This window comes from Aquarana catesbeiana, linkage group LG03 (assembly GCF_042186555.1).
Source record: "Aquarana catesbeiana isolate 2022-GZ linkage group LG03, ASM4218655v1, whole genome shotgun sequence".
NCBI classification, from domain to species: domain Eukaryota; kingdom Metazoa; phylum Chordata; class Amphibia; order Anura; family Ranidae; genus Aquarana; species Aquarana catesbeiana.
In genome coordinates, this window is record NC_133326.1 from 558759111 (window position 1) to 558781593 (window position 22483).

Genomic DNA, 22483 nt, shown 5'->3' on the forward strand with positions numbered 1-22483 from the left:
GCTACCCACTACACCACTGTGCCGCCCCAAATTCAACATGCGTGTTGAATTTATTTTGCAGTGCAAGTTGATGCAGGTTAGAGGCAATTCCAATGCGTTTTTCATGCGATTTCTGGTCTCTCTCATACACCATGGTCCAGAGAAGGAAGAAAGCTGAAACTTACTGGAATCATGTTATGTTAGGACCATTACCATTCAAGTCTATGGAGGTGAAACTCGCACCACTCTTAAAGAATGCAGGACCCTTTCAAAATCAGAATTGCACTACATATATGTGAACTCCATAGAAAGTTATATTATTTCAGTTGTCATGCGATTCCATGCATTCTGCAATGCATCAGAAATTGCATCAGTATGAACAAGGGCTGAAGGTGCGCTGCCAGTCCATTTAAAATTAATGGTCTTCATTGAAGCTGGACTTCACACAAACTAAATGCACAGGTAAAAGAAATATGTGTGCATTTTAACCTGCCACAAGATTTTTGTTTCGGTTTATCCAGTTCTGAGATTAACACAGCTCTCTCACACACCATAGACCAGACTAGAAGGGGAGGCAACCTGATTTTTTGTGATTTCACTTTCTGTTAGGTCCACTCCCCAACCAGTGCTGGACAGTGAATGGAGAAGCAGCAGGTTGATGAGCTCCTCTCTTTATTACTCTGCTCTCGCCTCCTATCTGCTGGCACCTTGCACTGCAGCACGCCTGATTGGCTCCTTGTACTGCTTCTCCCTCTCCCTCTCCCACTCCCGGTCTCTGCTGTACAGTAGACTGTAAAACGCTGATAGCCAGTCAAATTCATATACTTACACTGCTTGCATGTATCTTTTATATCTGTCTGATGTTTAGTTTTAACACACAGTAACATGTTATATAGTGTGAATGGGCGCTAATTGTTCCTGGTATATGAATCAGGAGTTAGCTGATACAGAATGAGGGCCAGGCAACTAGCATTTTAAGGAGAGATGACGAGTGGCAGCCTCCATGCTTCCTCAGCATAGGATCCTTTAACCACTGACGTTGATATCTGACATCTTTGCTCCTGCATCTCATCACTTAATGCCATCCCGAACCTTCCTAATTCCTCTCACCTGTCAGACACCTGGGCTGAGGCCATTGCTCATTTTATTCCCCAGTTAAATTCTTCCCGTCTCCCCTATCATTGTCAGGAGACATAATTGTCCATGTTCTCACATTCCGATCGGTGATTTATAAAAGCCAGGCAATATTTAAATACATTCAGGACCACGGAGCGGTGCACGATTAATGAACAGATGGGCACATCTATCAAGACTCGAAACATGTTCGAGGAATACAGATTCTCACTCAAGCTCGTTAAGTCTTTTTCTGATTATCAGCGATTAATTAGGAGACTAAAGGTTTAAGAGAGAGCAAAAAAAAAAAAAAAACTTTTGGACAGTAAAAGTTGTTTAGTGTCTGATAACCTGGGATACTTCTTGTGTTGTGGAATTTGTTCCTCACACTGTCATGCATGTCATGAGATACAGTGCCATGCTTTCTGAATGGAACGCCAACACCCTTTATCAACAGATGTGTGATGAAATACTTGCTGAAATGGTACATGCAACTTTTTTTGGTGCTATCTGATGTTAGGCAGCCCATTCAAATGAACGGACTGTCTCCTTATGCCCTGTACACACGGGCGGACTTTTCGGCATCAAAGGTCCGGTGTTTCATCCCTAACCTATTTACTACCTGCACTAGAATCATAATTTTTTTCTTCCACTCATTGAAGGGCATAATGTAAATCTTGATCTCTGACCATTGGGGTAATCCTTCCTCCTACTGTCCTGGAAGATCTTTTCACTGTCCCAATGGTCAGAAGTCAGGATCTCTGCTGTGCCCTTCAATGAATGCAGAGAAAAGATTTTATGGTTAATACAAAAATCATATTTTCTATTTTCCATGGAGAAAAAAGGTCTATTTTCACTTTAAGAGTCCCATATATCTGGGAATGCATTGTATATCTTGCAGGTGGTTATCATTTAAGCGCTCAGCGCACATTTTCACTTGCCAAAATGGCCGCCCTCATGTCAGCCAGCAGCTATCAGAGATGCTTCGGAGTAATCGCAGAGATTTAATGCGCAGATGGTGTATTTCTTTGCTTTATGTCTCCGCAGACCCACCAGCCCGTCTTTATCCAGCTCCTCCAATCCGCCTTCCGCATTTATAACTGTACGTGGCCGAACCCGTCTCAGAAATCCTCGGTGGAGTCGTGTATAAAAACACTGGCAGAAGTGGGTGAGTATGCAAACAGCTGCAGGAACACTTTACCTTGATGAATGGAGACGGCCGCGTGGATGAGGATTCTGTCTGTGCCTAATTGCAGAAGGAGCCGAGGGTTCTTCAAGGAAAACTTCTTCCAAACTTTCACTTTTCCAAGAATACTGAAAGGGCTTAATGAGTACCTGTCAGAATGTATACTGAGCCTTGTGTGCTGTGTATACACATGCAGTCTGTCCATGCCCCCTTCTGTCCATCACAGCTACACAATGCATTAGGGTGGATTTTGCAAGAGCTTGCCTAATGACATTATTTAACTGTTTTATCCTTTTTTAGTAATCATGCTGCCATTGCTGAGTAATCTGCAGTTATATATTGTTGTGGCTGGATTCAATTTAAAACCTTGAAGCCGATTTCCAGCTTCCTGTCAGTTAAAAATTGTTTATTTGGACCAAGTTGGTCCAGATTTCACTAACAGGTGTGCAGGTGACTAATGCAGGTGAGTGCTGTGTAAACTGTAGGTAGCATCAGCAACATACAGTATACAGAGCTGTGTTCCAGCAAAGGAATTTCCCATCTTCCACTCAGTACAAAACCAGGTCGGGCTGAGCTCTTCTTTGTTCTGCTTGTTTATATTAGCTTAGACTGGACAAAGTATTTTAAAGTGACAAAAAGCTGGAGTTAAGCTGGCCATACATAGATCAAAATTTGTCTGGTTCAGGAGGAACTAGACGAATTTCGATCCATGCGTGGCCCTCTCTGTTCAACAGAAGCCTGTCGTTAGACTGCCTTCTGTTGCACGTTCCTGCTGGAAAACCAATGGGCTGCAGCGCTGATCAGTGTATTCTGACGCCGGGGAGTCCCGCTGTCAAAATATAAAAGGCCCATACACATGATCAGAATATCGTACAAAAAATACCGCTTTCTAAATGATCGTACGATAATCTGATCCTTAGTACACAGCTTTCTTCTGAAATTTTCAGAAGGGACATACATGAAAATTTTTCTCGTACGATACCAGATTGTACAATTTTCCTTTAATCAGTGCAGTTTTCGTCTGAAAAACCAGTACAAATACATTACATCATTTCCTAATTTTTATTCTGTCATACGAGAATTTTTGTACTTTAGTAACCTATTCGTTTTCGATATGGAGTCTAGAATGCAAAAAAAAAAAAAACGGACAATCTTTCGTCCGATAATCTCATCGTATGTACTAGGCTAAAGACACAGCAGAGAGGATTCCCCATCCACCTCAAATGTGTGGATGGGGAAATTAGCTCAGTTTTGCATTCAGTTGGCTGGCTGAACAAAAAAATAAACTGAGTAATGTGTGTCCAGCTTTAGGCTGTAACTCCAGACAATTTTTTTTTTTTGGCAGGGGGTTGGAGGGGATGTGAGCACACTAGGGAGAGTGGGGAAAATACCAATCTAAATCTTCCCCACACTGTAAAGCTGAAACTTAATCTGCTTATTTTTTGCATTCCCGGCTTCTTCCCTCCTCTTCATCAACACACTAATGACATTAAAAAAAAAAAAACATTCATTTTTAATTATACTTTATTTTAGAACCAGTGATGTCATCACTTGATCTCTGTGCTTCTCAGTGCAGTGCAGGCTGGTGGGAGGTGGCAGCAGAGTGCTGTACGTACTGTAGGTTTCCTAAAAGCATCAGAGTGACCTGCCTCGGTGCCCCCTCCATAGAGTCCTCAGCTCTGATGCAAGCAGTGACCTGACTCTTGATAGGAGTTATGTAAATATCAGAATGCATTGATGGACAGGTGTTAGTCTGGAGCAGTAGGGGTTCCTAGGCAAGCTGTAGGTAACACTTACATGTCAAACTAGGGAGGAGAGCACTAGATGATGCTGGACATCCTCCAGCCAGGACATAAGGTAGGTTCTATTTGAATTGCTGCAGCTTATAATGCACACTGTGAGAAGCTCACAAGGTGTAGTGAAATCACACTAAGACATTTCAGTACAGGAGGGGAGCCTATACAGCTGTGCAAAACTGAAGGGAAGGCTGAAGGTCAACACTTTACTGTGATAGTAAAGGCCCATGCTTTTTAAAATAATAAATATGTCATACTTACCTGCAGTGGTTTTGCACAAAGCAGTCTTGATCATCCTCTTCTTGGGTCCCCAGCCAGTGCTCCTGGCCCCTCCTTCTTGCCGAGTGCTCCCATAGCAAGCCACTTGCTATGGGGGCACTTCTGCGTCCTTGCTCCCAAGCCACATCTGTGGGTCCATAAGGCATAAGCGCAACTCGGCCCCGCCCCTGCTCCCTCCTCACTGGCTGTGATTGACAGCAGTGGAAGCCAATGGCTCCCACTGCTGTGTTTCAGCTAATGAGTAGGCAGAAACCCGGGAGAGTCGCTGCTTTCATGCACATCGCTGGATCGAGATGGGGCTCGGGTAAGTATTAGGTGGGCTGTAGGGGAAGCTGCACACAGAAGGCTTTTTTACCTTCAGCCTTCACAACCACTTTAAAGTGCTTTGTCAGTGTCCTGTAATTTGGAGAACTTAGTGATTAAAATGTTTTGCTTGTGTTTTCCCCACCAGCGAAGAACCGTGGGATAGCCATTCCAGTGGATTTGGACAGCCAGGTGAACACACTTTTCCTGAAGAGTCACACTAACATGGTGCAGAGAGCTGCCATGGGCTGGAGAATGAGTGCGCGCACCGGGCCCCGCAAAGAGATGCTGGGAGGTCCAGCCTGGGATTACCGCAACATCATTGAGAAGCTGCAGGTACTCTTGATGCTGCTGTCCCAAAGTCTGTGGGGTTCACAACATTTTGTTTCAAAAATTATTTTATTTTTTATGCAAACAAATAACAAAACATCTGAAAAAAGTGTGCTTTTTATTGCTACACTAAAAATTAATAAAGAAAGCAATAAAAAATAAAATGAAAATATTACTGGTAAGAACATAGAAATAAAAATTAAAAACTGTAGGAAAATAATAGTTAAGGGGAAAAGTGGAAGAAGGTGTGAACTAGGGCTGACTAGGATAAATTAAGAGCTATTACAAATTTGTTTTAAATTCTGAAATAAATCAGACCATTGGATGCATCAGTGATTTCATTTTAAGGTGGAGAATTTGGGCTTACTTTCTATTCTATTTTCAGGATGTTGTGGCCTCATTGGAGCACCAGTTCAGTCCCATGGTGTTGGCGGAGTTCTCAGTCCTTGTCGATGTTCTTCACAGCCCCGAACTTCTCTTTCCTGAAGGGAGCGATGCACGGATCCGCTGCGGGGCCTTCATGTCTAAGTAGGTGTTCTCTTTTGTTGTGATGGATCATTTTTCTTTTTCTGTAACAGTGGGGTTGTTTGTTTGTACTGAACATTAGGTTGCTTTTCATCAGGCTACAAGATAGAGGTTTATAGCAACATGGTTTTTAAATAATTGACTGTCTAATACAAATATTGCAGATTTTAAACAAGTGGAAACAGCAGAGTCCTCCAGCAGGTTGAAGTATTTCAGTAGAGGAGAGATAGGGGGTTATTTATGAAAGGCAAATCCACTGTGCACTTGAAAGTGCATTGAAAGTGCACTTGGAAGTGCAGTCGCTCTAAATCTAAGGAGTAGATCTGAAATGAGTGGAAGCTCTGCTGATTTTATCATCCAATCATGTGCAAGCTAAAATGCTGTTTTTTATTTTCCTTGCATGTCCCCCTTAGATCTACAGTGACTTTACTTCCAAGTGCACGTTGAGTGCACTTTCAAGTGCACTTGCAGTTCAAAGTAGATTTTCTTTAGTAAATAACCCCCAAAGTGTAGACAGAGGAAAGGGTTAAATCCTCCAGCAGAGCAAAGTATTTTAGGAGAGGAGAGTTGGAGGAAGGAACAGAGGGGGTTATTTACTAAAGGCAAATTCATTTTGCACTACAAGTGCAAACTACATGTGCAAAGTGCACTTGAAATTGCACTGAAAGTGAGATCTGAGAGGGACATGCAAGGAAAATAAAAAACAGCATTTTAGCTTGCACATGATTGGATAATAAAATCAGCAGAGCTTCCCCTCACTTCAGATTTTCCCCTCAGATTATTTCAGGAGAGGAGAGTCAGAATGGGGAAGGAGTAGAATCCTCCAGCAGTGCAGAGTATTTCAGGAGAGGATAGTTAAGCTGGCTATACACGATCCATTTTTTTAAAATCCAGCCATTCAACAAAAGTTTTCCAGCATGGTCCTTTGACAGAAGTTGATCAAATGATCAACTTCTGTTGAGCAGGGACAGTCACTGCTGAACAGTCAACTTTTGATCAGCTTTACATAAGGAAGAAACCGTCCTCCAGAAGCACAGGTTATTTCAGGAGAGGAGAGTTAAACTGCCCCATTGATGGATTGTTTTTTCTTTTGTTCTGCCCATCCCTACATTTGAGGTGGATGCAGTAATCCTTCCCGCTGTGCTGTTGCGGTATGACAGTGTGACTCCTCCACTGTCAGAATACACTGCTCAGCGCTGCAGCTAATTGGCTGCATGTGCTGATTGAACACAAGCTTTTTAGTATTCCTGTTCAAGACGAGTTGATCCCTAGGTCAACTCCTTTCAAATTGGGGACGTCCATAGATGGAAAGAATATTCGACTGGTCTTTGCGGAACCAGCTTAATTTTGATCCATCTATGGATAGCTTTAAATAGAGGAGAGAGCACTGTCCCCCAGCAGCACACAGTATTTCAGGAGATGAGATCAAGGTAGAAGAAGGAGCAGATTCCTCCAACAGTGTAGAGTATTTTGGGAGAGAAGAGTTAAGCCGGTCATACATGGATCAAAATTAAGCCAGTTTAACTGGGACCGGTCAAATTTCGATCCATGTTTTAGCAGGCTAGTTATACACAAGTCGATCTATCAATCGCCCTATGTACAACCAGCCTGTTGTTTTTTTTTATGACCGATCAGTGCCATCGGTTATAGCTGGCAACACTGATCATTGTAAAAGTTCCCTGCTGTCAGAACACAAAACCACAGTGGGAAGGATTCCCCCATCCACCTTGAATGTGTGGATTGGGGAATCATCTCTTAATTTAACCCACTGGTTGAACAATAAAAGAAGAGTCCTGTATGGCCTGCCTAATGGCCCGTACACATGATCCGAATATCGTATGAAAACGGTCGTCCAAGGAAGGATCGTACGATATTCGGATCGTGTGTACACTACTTTCGACAGCCGATCACGACCGTTCATCCGATATTTTTCGATCGGACATACCCGGAAATTTTCCTCGTACGATTCCAGATCGTACGTTTTTCATTTAGTTAGTATAGTTGTCGTCCGAAAATACAATACAGATACACCACAACACATGACATCACTTCCGATTTTTTTTGTCTGTCGTACGAGAACTTTCGTGACTTTATTTACCTATTCAATTTCTACTTGCGACCATTAAGCGAGAATGGTCGTACGATCGGTCGTACGATATTCGGATCGTGTGTACGGGGCATTAGACAGAGCAAGGAGCGGAGAGTATATCAGGAGAGGAGAGTTTGATAGAGAAATGAGCAGAGTCCTCCAGCAGCGTAGAGTATTTCAGGAAGAGGAGAGTAAAGCTAGATATATATTTACAGTTTCTTTTCTTTCAACCAGCGGGTTGAATGGAAAAAAAAACTGACAGATCTCCGCATCAACACAAGCGTTGTGGATGCAGGGATCTCTCTTGACAGCAGGGACTTCCACCCCTCCATCCCCAGTAAGAATACACAGATCAGCGTTTCCAGCCATCGGCTGCGAGCACAGATCAAATGCTGGTTTTCTAGTATGACTGTTTAACAGAAGTCGGTCACTGACTGCTGAACCGGCCGAATTTCGACATGTGTGTCCTGGGCATTAGATAGAGGAAGGAGCAGAGTTATCCAGGAGTGCAGAGTATTTCAGGAGAGGAGAGTTAAATAAAGAAAGGAGCAGAGTCATCCAGCAGTGCAGAGTATTTCACGGTGGGAGAGCTAGGTACAGGAAGGAGCAGAATCCACCAACAGTGCAGAGGAGAGTTGGTGACATTCACAAGGCCAATAAGCAGTGGCCAGGGGCTGCCTTCACTCACAAATCAATGGCCAGTGCCACTTATGTTCCCATGTAACTGCTTATCCAAGAGATTACATGCTAATATAGCCTCTAACAACCCTGAACGCAGATAGTATAGGTCCAGGTCAGCATTACTGCAGATTTCTGGCCACACACAAACTAGCCACAGCCAATCAGATAATTTGCATGCAGCCTCTGAATGCAACATGCAACATATGCCTCGTGTGAATGTAGCCTTAGAGCACTTGCACACTGGGGCTGGTGGGCGTCGGGTTAAAAGCAGCGTTTTGCTAGCGCTACCCATTGATTTCAATGGGCAGGGGCACTTTAGGAGTGGGGTATACCCCGCTACTGCAGCGCCTCAAAGATGCTGATTACAGGACTTTTTTTAGCGTCCTGCCAGCGCACCGCTCCATTGTGAAAGCAATCACGCTTTCACACTGGAGTGAGAGGAGAGGCGATTTGCAGGCGCTATTTTTAGCGCTATAGCACTTGTAAAGCACCTCAGTGTGAAAGGGGTCTTAGAGGAAGGATCAGAGTCCTCTGGCAGCTCACAGCATTTCAGGGGAGGAGAGTATACTCTAGGAAAGAGCAGAGTGGCCTTCCAGTGCTTTATCATCAAATATTCAGTGTAATGTATTGTCACATCTTGCAGGAGAAGTTTCATCTTGGCTCTTGGGTTCACCAGCAATTGTGAATTTACTCCTAAGGCCCCTTTTACACAGGGCAGAATCCGTTTTGCCCAGCAGGGGGTCTGTCCTCTGATCCCCCGCTGAGCAGAGCAGAATGGACTGATCACAGGTCCGTGTCCACTCCATTTTATACCGAGCAGATATGGATACAACCTGCTATGCTCTATGGGCGGTCAGGTGTCAACGAACAGGCTGTGTGTTTACACTCAGCTGCCCTCCGATCTGCCTATACGGAGAGGAATGGATCCCCTTCCATTTTTAGTGGACCGGTTCGGATTGGAGGTAGGTAGGTGTAAATGGACACAAGTCTGTTTACATCTGCTGGTCCATAGGAAAATCTGCAAATCTGACTGGCAGACCTGATCGGATCGCCTGTGTGAAAGGGGCCTAAAGGTTAAACTGAGAAGCTAATATGTGCAATTTCACAGGTTGATTAATCACACAAAGAAGCTGATGGAGAAGGAAGAGAAACTTTGTATCAAAATCCTGCAGACGTTACGTGAAATGTTGGACAAAAAAGACAGCTTCGCTGAGCAGGTACAGAGCTGACTTTTATAAAGTGTAAAATATGCGTGTGCCCCTGCCTTCCTCCATCTGGCCTAGTCACACCATTATAACCACCTTGCTTTTATTTTGGGTGTTTGTAAGCAGAGGATGGTGACCATGGAGCTAAAATGCCATTACACTGGGTTTTCTGGTGTCAGTAAAGTGTACATCCAGGGTCAGCATTCTGCTAAGTTTTGGCTGCACACAAACTAGTCGCAGGTAACCGGGCGGTTTATGCAGCCATAGCACAGAGGTTTGCTGCCTCTGAATGCAGCAAAGTACTTGCAGCTAAACTGCTGTGTGAATGTAGCTTAATTTGTGTACTGTAAGTTCTCAGGAACACCATGATGCTTTCAAGTCAACCAAAATCCCTGAAGAACTTTGTTGAATCCAAAACTCAACAGATTTTGGCTGTTTAGAAGGCAGTGGTGACCCTACTTGCTGCTATATGGGTGTAACTAATGAGGTCACTTCTGGGTGTATGTTTACTGATGATTTTTATCCTTATTAGCGTTATTTAAGAGTTCTTTAAACTGTTCTTTAAACTTTAAGCTTTTTTTACCTGCCAAAGGATTTATATTTCTTTTCATCTATTTCTGAGATTTACCAAACCTGGCAGCCCTGTCTGGCAGGAGACTTTATTTTTTTCTAATGCAGTTCACTAAGAATTACAAGTTGTGTTCCTTCCCCAGCCAGTGACTGAACAGTGAAAAGAAAAGCAGCAGACTGATGAGCTCCTCTCCGTCATTCTGCTCTCTGCTCCTAACAGCATGTTCCTTATAGCACATGAGCACTGCTGCACACTTTATTGGTGCCTTGTGCTGTCCCCCCTCCTGATCTGGACTCTGTTGTACATGGACTGCAAGAGGCTGATACCAATTCAGAATTATGTACTTATACTGCTTTATTATAAAACATGAAGAGTAAAAAAAATCAGACACACCAAATATACAGATAAATCTCTATTGTATAAAGTATGTTTAGGCTTATTAGTTTTAGCAAGGTGTGGAAAGTTTTATCATATTTTTACCAGCAGTAATTGATTTGGCCACTAGTGGCCGCTGTCTGTCCATGTGTCGTGGCTGAAAGGGACTCAATTGGAGACAATCGGGAGTCTAATAAAGATGTTCTAGTTCTTGGTCATTCGGAAGAGAACATTGTGCATTACAGGATCACTGCAAGAGTATGGCTAGCCCGGTAACAAGTTAAATTTCTTAAATACATCAAATAAGAACAAGCAAAAAAAAGTAGCCATTACTTCTACTCTCCACCTATAAAATGATTTTCCTTGCAGCCAGCAAGCACTTGTCATACTAGAAGGTTGTACCTAAAATCTTTGTGCTGCCTGAGAGCATTTCACTCTTTTCAGGTCTTGAAACATGAGTCTGACTGAGCTGCAGATAGATGCCATTCCATTCCCATTATTTCAGAAGACAAGCGCAACTGTCATTGAATTTAAAGCTTTAGCTGGTATCCGAATTTAAGGAAAATTAACTATCCATACTACCCAAACTTAATAAAAAAACCTGCTGAATACTGCTAGCACTTATTTTAAGTGACAGTGCTTTTATTATGATTTGTGCCCAACATTCTCAAACCACAGGTGAAGGGTGTTTTTAAAGTGAACCTACCAGGTTATGGACAATCAAGTTTTAGCAAATCAAACCTCAAACTTCACAGCAGAAACTTGAAGTTGTTCAAGTTTATCTCTCAAAAGCTTAGATCTTCCTGCTTCCCTTTCTCAGCAGTGACTCAGCATCTCAGCTCCCCCTGTTCCCTCTTCTGGACAGTTTCTCAGCAGCACAGCTGTCTCTGCTCCCCCTCCCAGCACTGACTCAGCAGCCTAGCTCCTTCCTATTCTCCCCTCCCACAGTGTCTCAGCCATACAATTCTCCCTGTCCTCCCGCCTACAGTGTCTCAGCAGCACAGCTCTCCCTGGTCCCCCTCCAAGGAATGACTCAGCAGGTAGCTCCCTCCTATTCCCATCTCCCAACGGTGTCTCAGCAGAGCAGCTCTCCCCGGTCCCCCTCCAAGCAGTGACATAGCAGGTAGCTCCCTCCTATTCCCATCTCCCAACTGTGTCTCAGCAGAGCAGCTCTCCCCGGTCCCCCTCCAAGGAATGACTCAGTAGGTAGCTCCCTCCTATTCCCATCTCCCAACGGTGTCTCAGCAGAGCAGCTCTCCCCGGTCCCCCTCCAAGCAGTGACTCGGCAGGTAGCTCCCTCCTATTCCCATCTTCCAACGGTGTCTCAGCAGAGCAGCTCTCCCCGGTCCCCCTCCAAGCAGTGACTCGGCAGGTAGCTCCCTCCTATTCCCATCTTCCAACGGTGTCTCAGCAGCACAGCTCTCCCCGGTCCCCCTCCAAGCAGTGACTCAGCAGGTAGCTCCCTCCTATTCCCATCTTCCAACGGTGTCTCAGCAGAGCAGCTCTCCCCGGTCCCCCTCCAAGCAGTGACTCGGCAGGTAGCTCCCTCCTATTCCCATCTTCCAACGGTGTCTCAGCAGCACAGCTCTCCCCAGTCCCCCTCCAAGCAGTGACTCAGCAGGTAGCTCCCTCCTATTCCCATCTTCCAATGGTGTCTCAGCAGAGCAGCTCTCCCCGGTCCCCCTCCAAGCAGTGACTCGGCAGCTCCGCTCCCCCTTCTTAGCAATGACTCAGCAGCTTAGCTCCCCTTGCCCCCCCCCCATCCCAACAGTGTCTCAGCAGTGCAGCTCTCCTCTGGCTCCTCCAGGAATGACTCAGCAGGTAGCTCCCTCCTATTCCCCTCTCCCAACAGTGTCTCAGCAGAGCAGTTCTGCCTGGTCAACCTCCAAGGAATGACTCAGCAGGTATATTCCTCCTATTCCCCTCTCCCAACAGTGTCTCAGCAGAGCATCTCTCCCTGGTCCCTCTCCAAGCAGTGACTCGGCAGCTCAGCCCCCCCTTCTTAGCAATGACTCAGCAGCTTAGCTCCCCTTCCCCCCCCATCCCAACAGTGTCTCAGCAGCACAGCTCTCCATGCTCCCCAATCCCAGCATCCTTTCCCCCCCTTCTAACAGTCTCTTAGCAGCACACCCCCCCCCCCTTTTAGGAGTGACTCAGCAGCTCAGATCTCCCTGTTTTCCTTTTCCAACAATGTCTCAGCATTGCATTGCAGCTCAACCTGCTCCCCCCGCTTAGCATCTCAGCTTCCCCTTCCCAGCAGTAACTCAACTGTTCAGCTTCCCCTCCCAACAGTGACTCAGTAGTTCCACCCCCCTTCCAGCAATGATTCAGCAGCTCACCTCCCCTCCCAACAGTATCTCAGCAGCTTACCCTGCTCCTCTTCCCAACAGTGGCTCAGCAGTTCAGCTCCCCCTTCCCAGCAGTGACTCAGCTGTTACGAACCTGGGCAATCCAAACTGAGCACATGATAAATAATACACACAAGCAGATGTGTTGACGCTCCTTTTCAGCAGGAGGTCAGTAACCTATCTCTCCCTGCCCCGAATTCCGTTACAAGATAAAACTAAAAAACAGAAGTTTTGAATCTTCCACACTCAATCCAGAAATAAAAGTAAAGTAGCTTCAGATACACTTTTAAGTGTATTTGTAATATCCAGGATATTGATCAAACCACGTCTTGCAGGTACGGTGCATGTGGGATCAGCGATCTCCATTGTAAGCACTGGTTATATAAGAGAATAATTTCCCTCTGAGTGTTCAGTTCTGATTGGGGCAGTGCTGTGTCAGCAGGCCTCTCACTGTAATCTCTCTCCTGTCACACATTACTCGATCACTTGTCACTCTGATTCCCAGCAAGCTTCAATCTTTTCTGGGAAGACGGATCGAAGTGTGCAAAATCTTGTAAGGGCAGGAGAGGAAAAGCATACTCTGTACTAAGACTTCCTGTCTGTAAGCCGTCTGCTTCTTTAGAATTCAGGACCTTTTAACGGCCGGGATTAAAGAAGAGCTCCGCTTTTGTGTCTCTGTATGTATATTTTGCTTAAAGTGGAATTAAAGTTTATAAGAACAAACTGCGAGTGAGCTGTGTTCATGCGATCTGCTGCGGGTGTCAATTAAAAGTCAACGACACACTAAAAGAAGGTCGCAAAACGCAGTGCGTTTGCCTGAAGCTATGCGATTCGGAACCATGTGATCCGGTTCCAGGGTGAACAAAAAAAAATGCTGCCTTTTTTCATGTGGATGCGGTGCGATTTGAGCCATTCAAAATGAAAGGATCGCATGTGATTTGCACAGGCATGTGATGTGCAGTGTGAACCAAGGCTGAAAATGTACACTGAGCTACGCATGTCTGGAGAAGTCAGTGAGAAGATGTTGGCACCAACATTGGAGCTGAGGTAAGTAACTGCAGCTTTAGTTTCACTTTAAAGCAGACCTACTATTAGATCTATTTTTTTCATGTTTAATAAATGCATACTAAGTGATAAATCATTATAACAGTTCCTGGTGTTTATTACCGCTCACAGAGATACTCCCCCTGACAATGCTTTTATCTGCTTTAATCTGAAGAAGGATTTGTGTTCAGGCTTGGAATGAGATGCTGGCCCAGAGATGACACAAATGCCTGACACAGATCAGCCCCTGCTGCAGCCTCCCACCTACAAAGTTGCAATGTGATAATGTAATCATTGGTGGAAAAGAGACTGAAGAAATGCTTTTTTTTGCCTGCAACAAAATCAGCAACATCATCTCAGCCTAGACAAAGTCACTGGGATGGGTTTTAACACTAAAAGACTTTGGTTAGGGGGGATGTTTTAAGGGTTTATGTTAAACCTAAGGGCTCTTTCACACAGGGAGACCCCACCATCAGATCAGCATGCTCAGCGGGGGATCTGTCTGCTGATCCCCGCTGAGCGGGTGGATGACAGGTCCGTGCCTGCTCTTATGCAGAGCGGATACAGACACTTCCTCTATGGGCGGTTAGATGTAAACAGACTCCCTGTCTGTTTACATCTGGCTGTCATCTGATGCACCAGTCGGATGGGGAACGGATCCCCCAGCCATCTGTTTTGAGCAAACAGAATTGGATTGGATGTAGGTGGATGTAAACGGACACATGTCTGTTTACATACACTGCCCCATAGAGAGCAATGCATGGTCCGATCGAGTCTGTTTAAAAAACTGACAGGTAGAGCCCATCAGTCCACCCATGTGAAAGTTCTGAACGCCAAGGGAGGAGGGGGGTCAGCTGATTGGCTGCCACAGTGGTCACATGATCAGGAGCCAGTCCCACTGGCTACAGATCATTAGTGGGGACAAAGAGCTGTCATTCACAGCTTGGTCTCTGTGCTGGGAGCATATAGTGAGCGCGCTCTCAGCAAAGAAATGTTGGCTTCCAGCGACTCATATGTGCGACGTGTGGACGTTTAAGCCCACGCTTTTGCCACTGCACATACAGTGAGGGAAAAAAGTATTTGATCCCCTGCTGATTTTGTATGTTTGCCCACTCACAAAGAAATGATCAGTCTATATTTTAATGGTAGGTTTATTTTAACAGTGAGAGACAAAAATATCCAGAAAAACGCATTTCAAAAAAGTTATAAGTTGATTTGCATTTTAATGAGTGAAATAAGTATTTAACCCCTTCCCAAAACATGACTTAGTCCTTGGTGGCAAAACCCTTCTTGGCAATCACAGAGGTCAGGCGTTTCTTGTAGTTGGCCACCAGGTTTGCACACATCTTCTCCTTGCAGATCCTCTTCAAGTCATTAAGGTTTCGAGGCTGACGTTTGGTTACTCGAACCTTCAGCTTCCTCCACATATTTTCTATGGGATTAAGGTCTGAAGACTGGCTAGGCCACTCTAGGGCCTTAATGTTCTTCTTCTTGAGCCACTCCTTGGTTGCCTTGTCTGTGTGTTTTGGGTCATTGTCATGCTGGAATACCCATCTACGACCCATTTTCAATGCCCTGGCTGAGGGAAGGAGGTTCTCACCCAAGATTTGACGGTACATGGCCCCGTCCATCGCCCCTTTCATGCGGTGAAGTTGTTCTGTCCCCGTAGCAGAAAAACACCCCCAAAGCATAATGTTTTCACCTCCATGTTTGACAGTGGGGATGGTGTTCTTGGCAGCATTTCTCCTCCTCCAAACACGGTGAGTTGATGCCAAAGAGCTCGATTTTGGACTCATCTGACCACAACACTTTCACCCATTTCATTCAGATGTTCATTAGCAAACTTCAGATGGGCCTGTACATACGCTTTCTTGAGCAGGGGGACCTTGCAGGCTCTGCAAGATTTCAGTCCTTCACATCATAGTGTGTTACCAATTGTTTTCTTGGTGACTATAGTCCAAGCTACATTAAGATCATTGACAGGATTCTCCTGTGCAGTTCTGGGCTTATTCCTCACCGTTCTCTTGATCACTGAAACTCCACGAGGTGAGATCTTGCATGGAGCCCTAGACCGAGGGAGATTGGCAGTTATTTTGTGTTTCTTCCATTTACGAAAAACCGCACCAACTGTTGTCATCCTTTCACCAAGCTGCTTGGCAATGGTCTTGTTGCCCATTCCAGCCTTGTGCAGGTCTACAATCTTGTCCCTGACATCCTTGGATAGCTCTTTGGTCTTGGCCATGGTGGAGAGATTGGAATCGGATTGATTGCTTCTGTGGACAGGTGTGTTTTATACAGGTAACAAGCTGAGATTAGCAGCACTCCCTTTAAGAGAGTGCTGCTAATCTCAGCTCGTTATCTGTATAGAAGAAACCTGGGAGCCAGAAATCTTGCTGGTTGATAGGGGATCAAATACTTATTTCACTCATTAAAATGCAAAGCAATTTATAACTTTTTTGAAATGCCTTTTTCTGGATACTTATGTTGTTATTCTGTCTCTCACTGTTAAAATAAACCTACCATTAAAATTATAGACTGATCATTTCTTTGTCAGTGGGCAAACATACAAAATCAGCAGGAGATCAAATACTTTTTTCCCTCACTGTACTGTATGTGTTAGGCAGTGGTGAAGGGGTTCAAGCTCCGTTCACACCTTTGCATTACAGGAACACACGTGTTAACACAACGGATGTGTGATGCTATGATGCCAATAGTTCTAGATGGAACCCCAGTGCACATGCACTTTAGTGCAGCACAATGCACAGTAATGTACTGCCATACCCTGTGGTGCACCGTCTTTCAAGAAAAAGTACATGCACCTTTCTAGCTCACATATTAATGCGCTAGGGAGATCATTCAAATGAATGGACTGCCCTAACGCAATACACATTAATAAATAAAATACCATGCGTTAACCACTGCAAAGGTAAACATAGCTAAAGGGTTCAGACAGGAAGAGGGACCGTTATTTTATTGGGAGACTTAGGAGAGCTACGAGATTGATAATTGCTTTCAGCACTGAGAGGCCTGCTCCATAAAATCGCCAAGAACTCTAGTAATGGTGATAAGCTAAGGACATTAAGGATCTTTGGGTTCTTCCTTTGAATCCTCTAAGGTCTAAGACGAGAACAGATTTTAGTAAGTGTACAGGACTTTTTGATAAAAATAACATATTTCAAAAGATACCTTTTTTTTGCCAAAATAAGAAATCATTCCAGATTGAGCAACAGAACTGCTTAGCTTCATTCTAGATTCCCTTTCCTCGTTACAAAGGGTCACACGGCAAATTTACAATGCTAAAAGTGATTAGGGTGGACCGACACCAAGTGCCCCCGTGCATTTTATCTACTTAGAGGATGTCAGCGCTTCCTAAAATATTAATTCTGAACTCGTAAAACGTGGACCCATTTCCTCCAAGCGTGTTCCGCCATTAAATTTTATGGCTGTGGTTGGATTATATACATATTAATTTATTGTAATTAACATTAATGCTAAAAGGGCCTCTACGCAGGGGGAGAAAGTGACTGTCTAATCATCTTCGGGATGAGTTTAAAACTAATTATGGCTTCTGGAAAGTACAGTGTGGAAAGACAGAAGTAAACCGAAGTGGAAAAGTGTTTCCAGGTTCAGTGACATTAAAAGGAACCTGTCATATTATAAATGTGGGCTAGTGATGACTGATTCTGTTTCTGTTCAGAGCAGAGTGGCTACTGTCTGGAATTAATGATGTACACTGCAGCTTGAAGCAACCTCATGAGCGAAAAATATAACGAACCTCCAATTGTCCAACATGAGATATTGGAGTGGGGGGATGTATTAAGTATCACTACAAACAAAATGTAAAAGTAAATGCAACTTTATTTATACTATAAAACGCACACACACACTTGTTAAAAAGTGATCCATATCCCAAAGAGTTATAGTCACGATGATACAATTGTAGAGCTTAGTGGATCAATGCGTTTTGCATGTATCCAGTGCTTCATCAGGATCCACATGCCCTTAATTCCCCTGGCCCTCCTATGTGTGATGTAATATAATGTATATATGGAAATGTAAAAAATGTTGATACATTATCTTATATTTTTAATTATAGATATTGTATTATGTTCCATATCCTTGTAAACTAAGGGCACGTGGATCCTGATGAAGCACTAGATATATGCGAAATGCGTTGATCCACTAGGCTCTATGACTGTATCATCATGGCTATAACTCTTTGGGATATGGATCACTTTTTAACAAGTTTATGTGTTTATTGTATGAATAAAGTTGTATTTACGTTTACATTTTGTTTGTAGTGACACTTAATACATCCCCAACTCCAATATCCCATGTTGGACAATTGGAGGTTCGTTATATTTTTGTATATAGTATGTAAAATTGGGGGATGGTGTCCAATTTTTAGAGACATAGCCCTCGCACCCACATACAAAATAGGCCAACCTCATAAGAGAAACCAGCACATGTAAGGAAAATGATGGCATTAAAGTCCATAAAACATCTAAGAATTTGATTCTGTTACCAATTAGACCCCTTTCAACTGGGGTGGTTTGCAGGCGCTATTGCGCTAAAAATAGCGCCTGCAAACCGACCCGAAACAGCCGCTGCTGTGTCTCCAGTGTAAAAGCCCGAGTGCTTTCACACTGGAGCGGTGCGCTAGCAAGACGGGAAAAAAAATCCTGCTAGCAGCATCTTTGGAGCGGTGTATACACCACTCCTTCACTACTCCTGCCCATTGAAATCAATGGGACAGCGCGGCTATACCACCTCTACAGAAGCGCTTTGCGGTGGTTTTTAACCCTTTCTCGGCCGCTAGAGGGGGTAAAACCGCCCCGCTAGCGGCCGAATACCGCCGCTAAAACAATGGTAAAGCACCGCTAATAATAGCGGCGATTTACCGCCGACGCACCTCCCGCCCCAGTGTGAAAGGGGCCATACCCAGTTAAATAATAATTTTATATATATATATATATATATATATATATATATATATATATATATATATATATATATATACACACTGGGGGCGGAAAGTATTATATATATATACACTGAGGACGGAAAGTATTCAGACCCTCTTAAATTTTTCATTCTTTGTTATATTGCAGCCATTTGCTAAAATCATTTAAGTTCATTTTTTTCCTCATTATTGTACACACAGCACCCCATATTGACAGAAAAACACAGAATTGTTGACATTTTTGCAGATTTATTAAAAAAGAAAAACTGAAATATCACATGGTCCTAAGTATTCAGACCCTTTGCTCAGTATTTAGTAGAAGCACCCTTTTGATCTAATACAGCCATGAGTCTTTTTGGGAAAGATGCAACAAGTTTTTCACACCTGGATTTGGGGATCCTCTGCCATTCCTCCTTGCAGATCCTCTCCAGCTCTGTCAGGTTGGATGGTAAACGTTGGTGGACGGCCATTTTTAGGTCTCTCCAGAGATGCTCAATTGGGTTTAAGTCAGGCCTCTGGCTGGGCCATTCAAGAACAGTCACGGAGTTGTTGAAGCCACTCCTTCGTTATTTTAGCTGTGTGCTTAGGGTCATTGTCTTGTTGGAAGGTAAACCTTCAGCCCAGTCTGAAGTCCTGAGCACTCTGGAGAAGGTTTTCATCCAGGATATCCCTGTACTTGGCCGCATTCATCTTTTCCTGGATTGCAACCAGTCGTCCTGTAACTGCAGCTGAAAAACACCCCCACAGCATGATGCTGCCACCACCATGCTTCACTGTTGGGACTGTATTGGACAGGTGATGGTGCCTGGTTTTCTCCACACATACCGCTTAGAATTAAGGCCAAAAAGTTCTATCTTGGTCTCATCAGACCAGAGAATCTTATTTCTCACCATCTTGGAGTCCTTCAGGTGTTTTTTAGCAAACTCCATGCAGACGTTCATGTGTCTTGCACTGAGGAGAGGCTTCCGTCGGGCCACTCTGCCATAAAGCACTGACTGGTGGAGGGCTGCAGTGATGGTTGACTTTCTACAACTTTCTCCCATCTCCCGACTGCATCTCTGGAGCTCAGCCACAGTGATCTTTGGGTTCTTCTTTACCTCTCTCACCATGGCTCTTCTCCCCTGATAGCTCAGTTTGGCCGGACGGCCAGCTCTAGGAAGCGTTCTGGTCGTCCCAAATGTCTTCCATTTAAGGATTATGGAGGCCACTGTGCTCTTAGGAACCTTAAGTGCAGCAGAATTTTTTTTGTAACCTTGGCCAGATCTGTGCCTTGCCACAATTCTGTCTCTGAGCTGTTCAGGTAGTTCCTTTGACCTCATGATTCTCATTTGCTCTGACATGCACTGTGAGCTGTAAGGTCTTATATAGACAGGTGTGTGGCTTTCCTAATCAAGTCCAATCAGTATAATCAAACACAGCTGGACTCAAATGAAAGTGTAGAACCATCTCAAGGATGATCAGAAGAAATGGACAGCACCTGAGTTAAATATATGAGTGTCACAGCAAAGGGTCTGAATACTTAGGACCATGTGATATTTCAGTTTTTCTTTTTTAATAAATCTGCAAAATTGTCAACAATTCTGTGTTTTTCTGTCAATATGGGGTGCTGTGTGTACATTAATGAGGGAAAAAAATGAACTTAAATGATTTTAGCAAAGAGTAAAACATTTAAGGGGGTCTGAATTCTTTCCATCCCCACTGTGTATATATATATATATATATATATATATATATATATATATATATATATATATATATATATATATATATATATATATATATATATATATATATATTTAGTTCTACTTGCCAAAAATGTTTGTAATTCTGTTCAGCCAGTCTTGTGATTCACACACCTCTGCCAGACTGCGTATTGAGATTTGTAGTTTCTTATATCATCTGCCTGCTCATTGCATGTGAAAGAGAATCCTCACATTCCTGCTTATGCTATTCTCCTTCCATAAATCAGCAAAATAGTACCTATTCAGGCCCCCAGTGCCTGAATAATGTTAGCATTATAGGGTTGTGCAATGCAGCAGAGCATGATTTGCTTGTTGCTTATGAAAACCTTGCACTCTCTGCCTGCTCTATGGACAATTGTATAAAGATAATTCAGATATTTCAGGTAGTTATATATTAACAGTTTAATAAATATTTTGAAGTACATTATTATTATTGTTTTTAAAAACATGATTGGACTTCCTGGAGGTCTACTTTAAATGTTGGTAATGTAAATATATATTTTGAAATATCTTTCAGGAATAAAATAAATAAATATATATATATATTTACTATTTTGTATATTCATATGTACCCAGCAGCTGGATCTTTTTAGATGTTTTTGTCTGTTAATTTAATATCGTATTTAAAGAGAGCATAATGAAACTGCTGTTCTGTCACTTTACCTGATCCATAGTGTTCTTGTAATCCTTTGTCATGTATGAAATGAAGATTATGTATATATATATATAAAAATATATATATATAGTTAAAAAAAAAGTTGACCTAAATCCATTATAGTTTTGTTCTAAAGTTAAACTGTAGGCAGACGTAAAAGACACAAATTAAGGCAGCTTCTTATTCAGTAACTGAATTTGACTTAGTAACAGCTTCTTGCAGTCCCATGTACAGCAAAGCTCAGACTGGCACAGGGCAAAGCAGCACAAAGAATCAAGCAGGTGTACCACACTAACAAGAGATCGGTTGATAGGAGGAGAGAGCAGGGTTACAGAGAGATGAGCTTCTCCTTTTACTGTCCAGTTTCAGGTTGGGGAAGGGACAAGACCTGTAAGTGCTGCTAGCTGCAGCTGAGAAAAATCAGGTCTCCTGTCCAACCCAGGCAGGGCTGTGCTGTGTGGCAGAGCTGTGTAAATCTCAGGATTGGATGGACAGCAGTACACATTCTTTGGCTGTTTAAACAGATCTCTTATATGTATTCAATCTGTATATTTAGCTGTTTGCCTTCACACGACAGTCGTACCACTTTGGATCCAACTTTGCCCTGTGACTTGAAGTCTGACATGCGTCCGACTTCAATGAACAGGGATCCGCATTTGATCCCCGACAATACCAGGCACTGTAGGGGGAACTCCATGCACAATGTAAAAAAAAAAAACATCATGGGTTCCCCCTCGGGGAGCATACCAGACCCTTTGGTCTGGTATGGATTTGCAGGGGAACCCCCACGCCGAAAAAACGTCATTGGGGTCCCCACCAAGATCCATACCAGACCCTTATCCGAGCACACAGCCCGGCAGGTCAGGGAAGGGGGTGGGGACAACCGAGCGGTCCCCCCCTTCCTGAACTGTACCAGGCCACATGCCCTCAACATGGGGGAGTGGGTGCTTTGCGCCCCCCCCGCCCCAAAGCACCTTGTCCCCATGTTGATGAGGACAGTGGCCTCTTCCCGACAACCCTGGCCGTTGGTTGTCGGGGTCTGCGGGTGGGGGGATTATCGGAATCTGAAAGCCCCCTTTGACAAGGGAGCCCCCAGATTCCAGCCCCCCCGCCCTGTGTGAATAAGTATGGGGTACATTGATCCCCTGCCCATTCACCTAAAAAGAATGTAAAAAATAAAACACATTGCACAGGTTTTTAAAGTAATTTATTAAGGCAGCTCCGTCATCTCTTCCGATCTCTTCTCCCCTCTCCGGCTCTTCTGCCTCCTCGGCTGACGTCTTCTCCCCTCTCCGGGTC

The 22483-nt window shown here is 43.8% G+C and overlaps 1 protein-coding gene and 1 long non-coding RNA gene across 6 annotated transcripts in view; one reads left to right on the plus strand and one right to left on the minus strand.

Annotated features, from left to right (window-relative positions):
* The window catches only part of ITPR2 (inositol 1,4,5-trisphosphate receptor type 2), a 518259-nt gene that overhangs the window by 302350 nt on the left and 193426 nt on the right, over window positions 1–22483 (plus strand). For all 4 annotated transcript variants that reach the window (XM_073621752.1, XM_073621753.1, XM_073621755.1 and 1 more), the window contains 4 exons: window positions 2140–2260; window positions 4805–4992; window positions 5372–5514; window positions 9390–9498. In XM_073621752.1, coding sequence (XP_073477853.1) covers window positions 2140–2260; window positions 4805–4992; window positions 5372–5514; window positions 9390–9498 — 561 coding nt within the window. The remainder of the gene's footprint in view (window positions 1–2139; window positions 2261–4804; window positions 4993–5371; window positions 5515–9389; window positions 9499–22483) is intronic.
* LOC141132836 (uncharacterized) overlaps window positions 5037–22483 on the minus strand; it is a 98303-nt gene continuing 80856 nt past the window's right edge. Inside the window, exon 4 of one of the 2 annotated variants that reach the window (XR_012242971.1) lies at window positions 5037–5555. This is a non-coding gene — a long non-coding RNA (uncharacterized lncRNA). Of the gene's footprint in view, window positions 5610–22483 lie in introns of both variants that reach the window. The other variant, XR_012242970.1, reaches the window with a different exon arrangement.